At 26.9% G+C, this 16,079-nt stretch overlaps 1 protein-coding gene across 5 annotated transcripts in view; it reads right to left on the bottom strand.

Annotated features, from left to right (window-relative positions):
- Window positions 1–666: 666 nt before the first annotated feature.
- Window positions 667–16,079, bottom strand: part of CHES-1-like (Checkpoint suppressor 1-like) — a 52,726-nt gene continuing 37,313 nt past the window's right edge. For 4 of the 5 annotated variants that reach the window (XM_075300502.1, XM_075300503.1, XM_075300501.1 and 1 more), the window contains exons 2-7: window positions 7,042–9,255; window positions 6,515–6,967; window positions 6,266–6,443; window positions 5,538–6,196; window positions 5,246–5,464; window positions 667–2,201 (exon numbers count right to left, since the gene is read on the bottom strand). In XM_075300502.1, the coding sequence (XP_075156617.1) occupies window positions 1,640–2,201; window positions 5,246–5,464; window positions 5,538–6,196; window positions 6,266–6,443; window positions 6,515–6,967; window positions 7,042–9,254 (4,284 nt within the window). In that variant the 5' untranslated portion in view covers window position 9,255 and the 3' untranslated portion in view covers window positions 667–1,639. Of the gene's footprint in view, window positions 2,202–5,245; window positions 5,465–5,537; window positions 6,197–6,265; window positions 6,444–6,514; window positions 6,968–7,041; window positions 9,256–11,426; window positions 11,624–16,079 lie in introns of those variants that run through there. The other variant, XM_075300506.1, reaches the window with a different exon arrangement.

The following is a 16,079-nucleotide window of genomic DNA, read 5'->3' on the forward strand; positions in this document are numbered from 1 at the left end:
TCTAACTAGATATAGACTAGATTGCGACTTCGTTTCTTTCTCAAAATGACCACAGCAAGAATTTTTTTTGGTGAATTTTAATTAATTAATTAAAATAATTACAATTTTTCTAATGAACTATAGCTCATGCATAAATCATGATAAAAAAACCAATAATATAACTAATTGTTGTTTTGTGGTATTAATAATCATTATTATTATTATCATCATCATATTGTTTAACACTTTAACATTTCAGTATTATAGATATTAACAAGAGGAAGAAGAAATTGATAAAAACAAAAAAATTCTAACAAAGCAATTAATTAAAATGGTTTACATTGAAGCCTTGCATTATAAAAATAAAAATAAACAAAAACAAAACAAAAAAAAACTTTTGAAAAGTTTATATTAACTAAGCCCTCTCAATTAAAGGATTTTTCTAGAGAAAAAGAAAAAAATGTATATGAAAAAATTGTTGAAAAAAAAACTTTGTATAACATAAGGTTTTGATTTTTTTTGTAATTAATTGTTTTTTTTTTTTTTAATATAAGTATGTAAGTTGTGTTAGAATATTTCTGTTTTTCTCCACATTACACATTAACTTAACTTGTAATTAAACTAAGACTGAGTGACATGCTACTATTTTTCCATTTTTTTGTTTGTTTCTTTATAAATCTAAGCAAATTTCTATAGTATGATTGTATGTCAGTATGTTTTATTTTTATTTTTTGTTTAGTTTTTTTTTTTACTTTTCTTTTGAGGGGATATGCTGAGCAGCATGTATATTTCAGTGTATATAGTTGATCTATATATATGTATATGTATATCTGTATAGTATATTATTTTAGCCGGCCCAGCATTATCATATACCTTAACCGGCCCAACAAACATTTTAAATTTTGATGTTCTAAACATTTTTAGTTGGGGCATAAGGCGCTAGATTGTGTTTATACATATGTATAGTATGTATGTATAATGATTTATGATTTGTTGTTGGTTTTGTTTTCTTTTTCTTTTGTTTTCTTGAAACTAATGCGTTTTTAACACTTGTTATTTTTTTGTTATTAAATATTGAAACATTGTAATAATTATTTTTACTTTCTTAGATTATTTTGTTGCTAACAAATAGTTTTTTCATTTTGTATATTTTAGGCTTATACAACAATATATAATAATAGAGCAAAAAAAGGGATAAAATAAAACAACTATAAGAAAAAAATTGTATAAATATATAATAATGTATGTATGTATATATATGATATATATAATAAAAACAATATATGGAGCAAACACTTATAGGCTATAATTTGCGTTAACATTCTTAGTTTTTTTTTTTAACAAAATTTTCTTGCATTTTTTTATCTTCATTAGATTTACCTATTTTGTATTAATTTAAATTATATAAATTTTCTTATACTTTTTCTTTTTTCTGCAAAAGGATGGAAGTTGGGTAAACATAGGGGAAGTAGTGTAGTAGTAATAAGGAGTTGCTTAAAAACGCTTAGTTCATAGTTCTTATATATTTTGTTGTTTGTTTTTTTTTTTTTTTGAAATTAAAAAGGCAGCTAATTTCTTACGATTTACGATTTGTTTAGAACCTCATTTCATGTCTACAACTCCACGTCTTTTGGCGTTACCTTCATCATCCTTACCAAGTTCATCTCATCCAAGGTGACTTACGCTTTATTTTAGTACGTAAACTCCTTAAAGTTTTGGGCTTTTTTGTCGGTGTCAAATTATGATGGAGATTATGACCTGCTGTACTACCATAATGCTGATGCTGCTGATTATGATTATTATTGCGATGTGCTGCTATACCATTACTGCCGTTGGTCGAACCAAAATAACTTTGCGTACTATAACCTTCATCGATTAATGATGATGTGTGCTGTTGTTGCCTACTACCATTATTGCCATTGATTGTAACATATGATAGATTTGCAGCTGCAGTACTAAGTAAAGCCATTTTACTCATATTGTGGGGTTGAGCTAGATGGTGGTAATTACTGTTGTCCCTATCCATGGTGGATATGTGTTCTTCCTCAACAGTGGTGGAAGGTGGTCTTTTAATCGGTGAGTTAGAACTAAGACTGGAGTTTTGACTATTGGTTGTTGTAGAACTAGTATCAATACCTGAGGATAAAGAAAGTGAAAGTAAGGCATCTACACCATCGCGATGGCGTTGTTGATCTTCTAACTCTTCTGGGGTGACATTGTGGCTAAAATGATAAAGGGATCATATAAAAACAGAGTTATATAAATTTTTTTGGATTTTTTTTTATAAAAATATAAACAATTAAAACTGAGGCTTATATACACGGTCGCCACTCAAGCCATAAATAATCTATCAAAATTACGAGAAAATTTTACCAAACACAAAAAATGTTATTTTGCAAAATTTTATTTCTATAGAAAATTTTTGCAAAGTTTTTTTTTCTATAGAAAATTTTGTTAAATTTTTTTTCTATAAAAAAATTTTGTCACAATTTTATTTCTTTAGAAAATTTTGTCAAAATTTTATTTATATAGGAAATTTTTATTTCTATAGGAAATTTTGCCAAAATTTTATTTCTATAGGAAATTTTGTCAAAATTTTATTTATTTATTTATTTTGTCAAGATTTTATTTCTATAGTAAATGTTGTCAAAATTTTATTTTTATAGAAAATTTTTGAAAATTTTATCTCTATAGAAAATTTTGTCAAAATTTTATTTCTATAGAAAATTTTGTCAAAATTTTATTTCTATAGAAAATTTTGTCGAAATTTTATTTCTATAGAAAATTTTGTCAAAATTTGATTTGTATAGAAAATTTTGTCAAAATTTGATTTCTATAGAAAATTTTGTCGAAATTTTATTTCTATAGAAAATTTTGCCAAAATTTTATTTCTATAGAAAATTTTGTCAAAATTTTATTTCTATAGAAAATTTTATCAAATTTTTATTTCTATAGAAAATTTTGTCAAAATTTGATTTCTATAGAAAATTTTGTCAAAATTTGATTTCTATAAAAAATTTTGTGAAAATTTTATTTCTACAGAAAATTTTGTGAAAATTTTATTTCTACGAAAATTTTTGAAAAATTTTATTTCTATAGAAAATTTTTGCAAAATTTTATTTCTAAAGAGAATTTTTGCGAAATTTATTTCTATAGAAAAATTTGTCAAAATTTTATTTCTATAGAAAAATTTTGTCAAAATTTTATTTGTATAAAAAATTTTGTGAAAATTTTATTTCTACAGAAAATTTTGTGAAAATTTTATTTCTATCGAAAATTTTTGAAAAATTTTATTTCTATAGAAAATTTTTGCAAAATTTTATTTTTAAAGAGAATGTTTGCAAATTTTATTTCTATAAAAAATTTTGTCAAAATTTTATTTCCAAAAACCAAATTATTAAAATTTATTTTCTATAAAAAATTTGTCAAAATTTTATTTCTATAGAAATTTTGTCAAAATTTTATTTCTGTTTAGTTTTGTTAGTTGACCTTTGGAATTTTACAATTTTTTTGTAGAAATAAAATTTTGACAAAATTTCCTAACGAAATAAAATTTTTACAAAATTTTCTATAGAAGTAAAATTTTGACAAAATTTTCTATAGAAATAAAATTTTGACAAAATTTCCTAAAGAAATAAAATTTTTACAAAATTGTCTATAGAAATAAAAAAATTTTCTATAGAAATAAAATTTTACAATTTTGGGATTATTTGTTTAGCTTGATGTCATGGACTAATGAAAAATGCTGGTGTTAATGTTTTTCATTACTTTTTATTGAAATATTGCTGTTCTCGGATATTTCGATACACCATCGGTGATCATCTTCAGCGAGATATTATATTTTACAAAGTAATAGACTTTCTCCTTACAATGCTCATGTCTCAGTTAGTAATGAAAAACATTAACACCAGCATTTTTCATTAGTCCATGACCTCAAGCTAAACAAATAATCCCAAAATTGTAAAATTTTATTTCTATAGAAATTTTTTTTAATCCTATAGACAATTTTGTAAAAATTTTATTTCTTTAGGAAATTTTGTCAAAATTTTATTTCTATAGAAAATTTTGTCAAAATTTTATTTCTATAGAAAATTTTGTCAAAATTTTATTTCTATAGAAAATTTTGTAAAAATTTTATTTCGTTAGGAAATTTTGTCAAAATTTTATTTCTACAAAAAAATTGCATTTTTTTTTCTCAAAAAATTTTGTCAAAATTTTATTTCCGAACAAAAAGAAATATCAAAATTTTATTTCTATTGAAAATTTCGTCGAAATTTTATTTCTATAGAAAATTTTTGCAAAATTTTATTTCTATAGGAAAATTTGTCAAAGTTTCATTTCCAAAAAACAAATTATCAAAATTTCACTTCTATGAAAAATTATGTCAAATTTTTATTTCTATAGAAAATTTTTACAAAATTTGATTTCTGTAGAAAATTTTGTCAAAATTTTATTTCTGTAGAACATTTTGTCAAAATTTTATTTCTATAGAAAATTTTTGCAAAATTTTCTTTCTATAGAAAATTTTTGCAAAATTTTATTTCTGTAGAACATTTTTGCAAAATTTTCTATATACAGAAAAATTTTCCAAAACTTTATTTCTGTAGAACATTTTTGCAAAATTTTCTATATATAGAAAAATTTTGTCAACATTTTATTTCTATAGAAAATTTTTACAAAATTTGATTTCTATAGAAAATTTTGTCAAAATTTTATTTCTGTAGAACATTTTGTCAAAATTTTATTTCTATAGAAAATTTTTGCAACATTTTATTTCTGTAGAACATTTGTGCAAAATTTTCTATATATAGAATAATTTTGTCAAAATTTTATTTCTATAGGAAAAAATTTTATCAAAATTTTATTTCTATAGAAAATTTTTGCAAAATTTTATTTCTATAAAAAAATTTTTTTTCTGTAGAACATTTTTGCAAAATTTTCTATATATAGAAAAATTTTGCCAACATTTTTTTCTATAGAAGATTTTATCAAAATTTTATTTTTTTAGAAAATTTTGGCAAACTTTTATTTCTATAGAAAATATTGTCATAATTTTATTTCAATACAAAATTTTTGCAAAATGTTATTTCAATAGAACATTTTTGCAAAATTTTATTTCTATAGAAATTTGTTGCAAAATTTTATTTCTATAGAAATTTGTTGCAAAATTTTATTTCTATAGAAAATTTTGTCAAAATTTTACATACTACACTATATATATTTTTTTTTTATTTAGTATTTTTATAGTTTTTTTTTTAATTCTTACCTTTCCTCACTGCTCTCATAGGCAGCATCGGATGAAGCACAATTGCTTTGATTATCGGCACAGCTTTGTAGGGATGATATTTGTCCATTACCATTTAATATCAATGATGAAGAACCATTCAGCAAGGGAGTAGAAGCACCACTGCCAGCAGCACTTCCGGCACCACCCCCAGCGGAATACGTATGATCTTCACTGGGTGAAGAGGTTATAACAGGTGATCTATATTATATGAACCAAAAGGTTTAAGTGGGTATTAGATAAGATTCCTCTTTTATGGTCTCAACAAACTTACCCATTTTGGAAGGTTTCTGCAAAAACCTTTGGTCCGTGTTTCAAAGCCAACATGGCTGTGGCCGCATTTACATCATCTATACTATCTGCACCACAATCCTTGGCTAAACGTTCGATACTTTCATAATTACTAAAAGAACCCATAACAGAGGAGGGACTGTTGTTGTTGCTGTTGTTATTGTTTGATTGACAGGCATCTCCACCAGCAAGAGTCATACAACCGTTTATAGTTTGACCACCATTTGAATCACTGGTAAAACTACTATTGCCATTGGTGTATTTATTATTGTTGGTGTTTTGAGAAGATGAGGAAAGATTTGTGTTGTTTGTTTTATTGGTTGTACTATAATCGGACGGATATTCATCATCGGGGACATCTGGAACCACATCACTAATGTCCTTAAAAGCTTTTGATAGATTTGGAAATAGATTGGGATCAAAACGCGAATTGATATGTGATGATGCTGATGATGATGTTGTCGATGATTTAGAGCCATCTATAACATCATAGCCTTGTGATGGAATCATAGTGCCTCCAGGACTTTTCAAACTAATTTTATCAGCAGAGGAATTTTGAAAGAAGGGCGAACGATTGAGAGCTTGTATAAGATTTTGTCTTTGAAGTTGTTCCACACGCCACAAAGAACCTTTACCCATATTCTAAAAATCAAAACAACAGAGGTCATTCGTTACACATTGCCTGCTTCCAAGACTCAATGAAATACTTACTGGGGCCTTTTCAACTTTAACAAAACTCTTGTTTAGCGATAGATTATGACGTACACTATTTTTCCAACCTGTTGGAGCTGTTTTAAAATATGGAAAATGTTGAACTATCCATGCATAAATTTCTTTAACTGGCAATGCTTTTTCTTGGGATCCTTCTATGGCCATAAAAATTAAGGAACTACAAAAAATAAAAATATGAGCTATAAAGCTTTTCTGCCTAAAGTGTTTTTTCGTATATTTTGGACTTACCTAAAACTGTATGGAGGCTTGTTGTGAGTGTGTACCAATGGATCATATGGCACCTTATTTGTATTTTTTTGTTTCTGTGGTGTGGTCATAATATTACCGTTGTTGTTGCTGTTGTTGGAGTTTGAGGTGCTGGTGTTAATTGTTAACGATGTGGACGAGGAGGACGATTTTGGCGTAAGGGTTGTTATTTGCTGCTGCTGTTGGTGTTGTTGTTGCTGTTGTGGTGTGGTTGATCCATTTATTCTTTGGCTTGAAATGTTCGAATTGCTATTGGATATTTCAAAATCTTTTAGAGAATCATTATCGTAACTTGAATAGGAGGTAGGACTACGTATTGCTTGCTGTTGCAAATGTTGCTGTAACTGCTGAGGGGTACTTAGTGTATAATATTCTTTGGTTGTGTGTTGCAGTTGGGCTTGTGTTTCAGGTGAAACCATAAGATTTGGCGAGGACCTATATGAAGATATGAAATTTTGGGAATCACAAAAATGCAAAAGGTACGATTTCCTAGATCTATAAATACTTACACGACAATTTGTTGTTGTTGCTGGTGCTGCTGCTGTTGGTGATGATGGTGGTGATGGGGTGTCGATACCGATAGTGGTAATGCTGGATGGCTAACCAATGTATAGCCTGGAGGGATACCAGTGGTACTTAATGTTGTAGGCGAAGCAGTAGATGATGTAGAATTTGTTGAGGACACCGCAATAAATGGAGCTGCTGTTGTTGATGAATTTGAGCTACTATAATTCAGAGCAATGGGGGTCGAAGAACCACTCAGAGTAAAATATGAAGTTTTACTCAATGGGGGACTATTGCCACCATTAATAGCTGCTGTAGAAAGAGACGATGATAACGAGGTATTCGATGAAGCAGGTGAAGAGACGACAGTTATCGTAGAGCCAGCTGCTGTGGTGGCCATAGCAATAGAATTTGGGACTGTTATAATATTGGTTGCAGGCGACGAAGACGATGATGGTGCAATGGAGCAATTGTTGTTAAAGTTATTTGCTGAAGAAGATATAGAAGATGATCCACCACCTCCACCACCCTGATCTAAAACATTCATTTTTTCCCTCAAATACTTTTTATGGGGATGATGGGTTGTTGAACTGCCACCACCACTGCTGCTGCTGTTGGTTGTTGAGGTGGGAGTTGAATTTAGAACTCCATTATTGTTGTTATTTGATTGCACTTGGTGTTTGTTGTGTTGATGATGACCTTGGTAGTGTGGTGTAGCGGTGGTAGAAGAAGAATTACTACCGTTTGTTGTCAAGTTGCCATTAGCAACCACCCCACCACTGCCCCCATTGCTATTGGCAACAATTGATGTGGTGCTGGGCAGCGTTAATTGTTTAGAGCCATTAGTAGTAGCAACTAGCACTGGCGTTGCTGACGTTATATTATTCGGAGAGGACGAGACCAATGTTAAAGTATTGCTCGTTGCCGCCGATACAGGAATTGAAGATAAAGATGACGACGTCAACGACGACGATGATGATGATGAAGAAGGCACAAAGGAAGAATGACTATTGCTGCTCAGATTAGTAGCATTAATTTGTGTTATACTCCCCAACCCATTTGAATTGTTCAAAATTTGGCGGGATGCGGGTAGGAAGTTTGATCCAGCTTTATATTCGACAACCGTTGTGGTGCCACTTGGTCCCACATGGACAGTAGTTGTAGCCGCTATATTACCATAAATTGATTTGGCATCTTTCAAATCGCTTGCATTGAAACGTTTGAATTGTTGTTGAAAATCACTCACACTCAAGGTGGTTATTTGGGTTTCTCCCCCCGACACCGAATTTGGAGAGATATTTGTTGCAATCACTTGCTCCTCACTGGCCACATGGTGGGGCAACTCCTCAATTAAATCATGGGCATTTGCAGCATTGACAATGCATATATTACTGTTTCCAAACAATGCCCGTTTGGCCGTATTCGATGTGACTGGATTTGTTTGATTGCTATTTGTGGTGGAGGTTGTAGTTACAATTTCCTTAATTAAATTGGAATTATTTAACCAGGACAACGAATGTAATTCCTCATCATTATCATTTGTCACTGCTGCCGATGCTGATGATTGTGATTGGGAAATTATATGATGTTGCTGCGGCGCTAAGTGGTGGTGATGATGATGGCTCTGTTGATTGTGATGATGATGAAGGTCTAAACTACTACTTGTAGTAGCACATCCTGATGTTGTGGAGGATGTGGGTACCTCTAATGGTTCGGTTGCCAATAAAACAATATTACCCGTTGGTGTTGCTGTCACGCCACCCGAATTATTGCCACTATTGCCATTACCTATATTGGTAGTTGTTATGGCCGTGGTGGTCCCATCGTATGCTGTAAATTGGCCATTACGATTTTGTTGCAAGAGAACATATTTTGAAGTAGCCGGCATTGTTGTTGCATTAAATGCTGTTGCTGTAGCTACTGAAGCGTTGGCAGAAGACAAATTCAATAAGTTACTATTATTATGTCCCTTAGTGGCCGCTGCTGCCGCTATAAGGTTACTCAAATTATTTGTGCTGTTGGTTGCTGTGATATTCAAATTGCTCGACGGCGACGATTGCTGATGATGGGATTGTGGCTGTATAATATTTGAGCCAGCTGCTGCCCTTAGACTATTGGCGGCAGCCACAACTGTGGCTGTTGTCACTGTTTGTTGTAAGGTACGATATTGATTCAAATCATGAGACGTCAATATTTGTGTGGGATTGTCTGGCGACATTCTGCAAAGTAAAGAATAAGAAAAAAAATATGCAAATGGTTATTAGATAATAATATAGACGTTTGGGGGCAAAAATATCTACAATATTTCTCACTATGAAATAAAGCCGTAAATTGAAAACAAAAGAAAAGCCTCAAATGAGTTCAGGAAATAACCAAACATTTGTTGTGAAAAAAAAGTCACAAAAAGGTAATAAGGTTCAACACTTTGGAAGTGGTCAATATTTAAGTTTAAAATATGAATAAGGCTTAAACATTTTTGACCATCAAGGCTTCGACAAAATGACGCTATTGCAGGTTTGGTTCTGTTTTTAAATCTTGTTCAAATGTCACCAAAGATTCTCATGTTGAGAACAATTTTTTTATTATACCTGTAATTGTTATATCATGGGCAATAAATCAAATAAAAACCCTTCGAAACCCCAGGTTCCGGAGAGATCTCTGGCACGGTTGCCACTCGTACCAGCATTTTAAGAAAATTTAGCCAAAAATCTACCAAATTTAAAATATTTTATTTTGAAGTTTTTGATCAAAATTTTACCAAAATTTTGCTAAAATTTTATTTTGCAGAACATTTTGTCAAAATTTTGTTTCTATAGAAAATTTTGTCAAAATTTTATTTCTATAGAGAATTTTGTCAAATTTTTTTTATAGAAAATTTTGTCAAATTCTTTTTTATAGTCAATTTTGTCAAAATTTTGTTTCTATATTTTTTTATAGAAAAATTTGTCAATATTTTTTATAGAAAATTTTGTCAAAATTTAATTACTCTAGAAACCCAGCAAAAACTCTCATTACCCGGTAATCTTGTAGGTAAGCCTATTTAAAAATTAATAACCACTTATTAATTGGCATCGCTTCGGATTACATTTACATACGCATGTCCTAGAAGAAAAGTACTTCTCCCCAGGCATACTTTCGGCCATAAAATAAGTAGTGCATTTAAAGCATATAATCACCTAATATGTAATGACTTATTCGTAGATACACCAAAGCTTGCAAAATAGCCACTTATTGTCTCAGGCAACCAAATCTCGAAAATATTGATTTCTATCGCCGATTACAATGGATCAAAATATGGCGAGTGATGCTTTAATAGGAGAACTACTTGAATAGAAACGAATATTGTATAAATAAACAAAAATCTAATAAATAATCTAAATAAGATGCAAATTAATTTCACACTTAAAATAGAAATAAATGTAGGTTGTTTAAGGGAGTTGTATTCGCGAATTACGTTATAATATATCCAATAGCCAAAATTTGTATTTAATATTTTTAATATTTTCTCTTTGAAATGCACTATGTATACCCAATAGGCAAACTGGTAAAATAGTAGCAAAAGTTCCAAAAATTAGAAAAAATACACATATTCAGGCATCATTATCTCGAAAACTAGGGGTTTCCAAAAAGAAAATTTGTATTAACATTTTCGCTTTGAAAAAAAAAAAAAAAAAACAAGCAACCTATGGTAAAGTAGATTTGTTCCATATCATGTAATCATCAATGATATAATTTTGAGGGTTTTCAACTTGATGATATTGCTTGATATCTTAAAAATAATTCCGTCTTTTTCAGCAAAAACTAATCTATTTTGAAAGTCTTCTTTTGTTGTTGTTGCTATATTAAGAGATGTTTGTTTGTAACGCGAACATGACTATTATCTGATCCAAATATACAATACATACAAATGTAACTGATAACAATTTTGAATGGTATTCATGCTTTAACGGTTCTATGTGACAGTAACAGGGATTTCACAACTCTTTAACAGATCTATGTAATAATAACCGATTATCTTTGTTAGATATGCCTATATGGAATTGTTAAAATTACCGTTACTTTACACTTGTATTTCAATGTTATTGAGTAATTTTGATGAATTTTTTCGCATTCTTTTCTCAGGGGATTTTCTGGGGATGTTGTTTTTTTTACCATAATCCCACTTTTAGCGATATTTGTTATCAATCAAATTTTTATTTAACATATTGATTCATATTTCTTATACACGTTTATTGTTTATATAACAAAATTGAAAATTTGAAAATAATTTTTCAATGTATTCACAATAAGTAGCATAAGAAACCCAGGGTATTTATTACATATGTGTAGATACATATGCAATCTCTATGTAAAGGGGATGGATAGAAACACGATTGGGACCAACAAATACCTTAGGTTATTTAAATAATTGTATGTTTTTTTTTTGGAAATGTTCTCTATTTAAATAGTTTTTTTATTTTAAACATCGTAATTGTCAATACACAACAAACGCGAACACGAACTAAATTTGTGCGTTAAATAATATTATCGGTTTTCTGCGGCACAAATTGTCAACTGGACGACGACGGCACTGTGAAAACAATTAGAACATTTTCGTATCTCGCTTTCAAGCAGCTATACATCGCGCGATTTCTTTTTTGTTTTTTTGCTTCTGAACACAACAACTTAAAAAGAGGAATAAACTAAAAATGAATAATACATTTTACTCGACTCGTTAAGAAATAGAAATGTACAAATACACAAAAAGAAACCCCTCATATAAGGTGGAAGAAGATCCCAAAATAAGAGAAGCGGGCTCGCTCCCGTAGAAAGAAATCTTTCTGCACTCAATAGTAGTTTTATTTTGGCTTTGATGAAAAACTCAAATATGCTACAAGCAAACATACACACATACGTACATCCATATATAAATATATTAACATCTAAACGAAAATTATCAACAGCAGCAGCAACAGCAACACACAACTGCACAGTATATTTACGCATTTTAAACCAACAAAAACAATAATAGCTTTGTAGTTAAATAACTATGAATACACTTGAAAAAAAAACAAAAGAATTAAATATTTGTGTTTCATGAATGATTGGTTTTTGACATAAAATTGAATCAATGTTTTAACTGAATCAATCAAAATAAGTGTTTAATTTTGAATTAAGTGTAAAATTTTCTATAGAAATAAAATTTTGACAAAATATTCTATAGAAATAAAGTTTTGACAAAATGTTCTATGGAAATAAAATTTGGACAAAATTTTCTATAGAAATAAAATGTTGACAAAATTTTTTATAGAAATAAAATGTTGACAAAATTTTTTATAAAAATAAAATTTTGACAAAATTATCTATAGAAATAAAATTTTGATAAAATTTTCTATAAAAAATAAAATTTTAACCAAATTTTCTATAGAAATAAAATTTTGCAAAAATTTTCTATAGAAATAAAATTTGGACAAAATTTTCTATAGAAATAAAATGTTGACAAAATTTTTTATAGAAATAAAATGTTGACAAAATTTTTTATAGAAATAAAATTTTGACAAAAATTTCTAAAGAAATAAAATTTTGACAAAATTTTCTATAGAAATAAGATTTTGCAAACATAGAAATATTTTTTATAGCAATAAAATTTGGACCACTTTTTTTTATAGAAATAAAATTTGGACCAAATTTTCTATAGAAATAAAATTTGGACCAAATTTTTTATAGAAATAAAATTTGGAAAAAATAGAAATAAAATTTTGATAAAATTCTATATGGATATAAAATTTTGACAAAATTTTCTATAGAAATGAAATTTTGCAAAAATTTTCTATAGAAATAAAATTTTGACAAAATTTTCTATGTAATTAAAATTTTGACAAAATTTTCTAAAGAAATAAAATGTTAACAAAATTTTCTATAGAAATAAAATGTTGACAAATATAGAAATAAAATTTCGACAAAATTTTCGATGGAAATAAAATGTTGACAAAATTTTCGATAGAAATAAAATGTTGACAATTTTTTTTATAGAAATAAAATTTGGAAAAAATTTTCTAAAGAAATACAATTTTGCAAAAAATTTCTATAGAAAAAAAATTTTGACAAAATTTTCTATAGAAATAAAATGTTGACAAAATTTTCTATAGAAATAAAATTTTGATAAAATTCTATATGGAAATAAAATTTTGACAAAATTTTCTATAGAAATAAAATTTTGCAAAAATTTTCTATAGAAATAAAATTTTGACAAAATTTCCTATATAAATAAAATTTTGACAAAATTTTCTATAGAAATAAACTTTTGACAAATATAGAAATAAAATTTCGACAAAATTTTCTATAGAAATAAAATGTTGACAATTTTTTTTATAGAAATAAAATTTGGACCAAATTTTCTGTAGAAATAAAATTTTGATAAAATATTCCATAGTGATAAAATTTTGACAATATTTTTTATAGAAATAAAATTTTGCAAAAATTTTTTTTTATAGAAATAAAGTTTTGACAAAATTTTCTATAGAAATAAAATTTTGACAAAATTTTCTATAGAAATAAAATTTTGACAAAATATTCTATGGAAATAAAATTTTGCAAAAAGTTTCTATAGAAATAAAATTTTGACAAAATTTCCTATATAAATAAAATTTTGACAAAATTTTCTATAGAAATAAAATTTTGACAAATATAGAAATAAAATTTCGACAAAATTTTCTATAGAAATAAAATGTTGACAATTTTTTTTATAGAAATAAAATTTGGACCAAATTTTCTATAGAAATAAAATTTTGATAAAATATTCCATAGTGATAAAATTTTGACAATATTTTTTATGGAAATAAAATTTTGCAAATTTTTTTTTATAGAAATAAAGTTTTGACAAAATTTTCTATAGAAATAAAATTTTGACAAAATTTTCTATAGAAATAAAATTTTGACAAAATATTCTATGGAAATAAAATTTTGACAAAATTTTCTATAGAAATAAAATTTTGACAAAATTTTCTATAGAAATAAAATTTTGACAAAATTTTCTATAGAAATAAAATTTTGACAAAATTTTCTATAGAAATAAAATTTTGACAAAATTTTCTATAGAAATAAAATTTTGACAAAATTTTCTATAGAAATAAAATTTTGACAAAATTTACTGTAGAAATAAAATTTTGATAAAATTCTATATTGAAATAAAATTTTGACAAAATTTTCTATAGAAATAAAATTTTGCAAAAATTTTCTATAGAAATAAAATTTTGCAAAAATTTTCTATAGAAATAAAATTTTGCAAAAATTTTCTATAGAAATAAAATTTTGACAAAATGTTCTACAGAAATAAAATTTTGACAAAATTTTCTATAGAAATAAAATATTGTAAAAATTTTTTATAGAAGTGAAATTTTGATAATTTGTTTTTTGGAAGTAAAATTTTGACATTTTTTTTTATAGAAATAAAATTTTGACAAAATTTTCTATAGAAATAAAATTTTGACAAAATTTCCTATATAAATAAAATTTTGACAAAATTTTCTAAAGAAATAAAATGTTAACAAAATTTTCTATAGAAATAAAATTTCGACAAAATTTTCTATAGAAATAAAATGTTGACAAATTTTTTTATAGAAATAAAATTTGAAAAAAATTTTCTATAGAAATAAAATTTTGCAAAAAATTTCTATAGAAATAAAATGTTGACAAAATTTTCTATAGAAATATAATGTCGACAAAATTTTCTATTGAAATAAAATGTTGACAAAATTTTCGATAGAAATCAAATTTTTAAATTTTTTTTTTATAGAAATAAAATTTTGATAAAATGTTCCATAGTAATAACATTTTAACAAAATTTTCTATAGAAATAAAATTTTGACAAAATTTTCTATAGAAATAAAATTTTGACAAAATTTCCTATAGAAATAAAATTTTGACAAAATTTCCTATAGAAATAAAATTTTGACAAAATTTTCTATAGAAATAAAATTTTGACAAAATTTTCTATAGAAGTAAAATGTAGACAAAATTTTCCATAGAAATCAAATTTTGAAATTTTTTTTATAGAAATAAAATTTTGATAAAATGTTCCATAATAATAAATTTTGACAATATTTTTATAGAAATAAAATTTTGCAATTATTTTCTATAGAAATAAAATTTTGCAATTTTTTTTTATAGAAATAAAATTTTGACAAAATTGTCTATAGAAATAAAATTTTGACAAAATTGTCTATAGAAATAAAATGTTGACAAAATTTTCTAAAGAAATAAAATTTTGACAAAATTTTCTATAGAAATAAAATTTTGACAAAATAAAATTTAGAAATACAATTTTGACAAAATAAAATTTAGAAATAAAATTTTCTATGGAAATAAAATTTTGAAAAAATTTGAGAAAATTTTCTATACAAATAAAATTATGAGAAAAATTTAATAAGAGTTTTTTTGTTTGGTATATTTATGGTATAAAAGTATCCAAAATATAAAATATTTATGGGCAATTTTTTCTTCAGTGTAAGAGCACTGTCGAAAGAAGACAAACTAGACGCTAACACATTGTGAACTGTGCAAGTCCATGTGGACAATAAATACTAAAGGGTGATTTGTTAAGAGCTTGATAACTTTTTTTTAAAAAAAAAACCATAAAATTTGCAAAATCTCATCGGTTCTTTATTTGAAACGTTAGATTGGTCCATGACATTTACTTTTTGAAGATAATTTCATTTAAATGTTGACCGCGGCTGCGTCTTAGGTGGTCCATTCGGAAAGTCCAATTTTGGGCAACTTTTTCGAGCATTTCGGCCGGAATAGCCCGAATTTCTTCGGAAATGTTGTCTTCCAAAGCTGGAATAGTTGCTGGCTTATTTCTGTAGACTTTAGACTTGACGTAGCCCCACAAAAAATAGTCTAAAGGCGTCAAATCGCATGATCTTGGTGGCCAACTTACCGGTCCATTTCTTGAGATGAATTGTTCTCCGAAGTTTTCCCTCAAAATGGCCATAGAATCGCGAGCTGTGTGGCATGTAGCGCCATCTTGTTGAAACCACATGTCAACCAAGTTCAGTTCTTCCAT

This window comes from Haematobia irritans, chromosome 3 (genome assembly GCF_050003625.1).
Source record: "Haematobia irritans isolate KBUSLIRL chromosome 3, ASM5000362v1, whole genome shotgun sequence".
In the NCBI taxonomy this organism is placed as follows: domain Eukaryota; kingdom Metazoa; phylum Arthropoda; class Insecta; order Diptera; family Muscidae; genus Haematobia; species Haematobia irritans.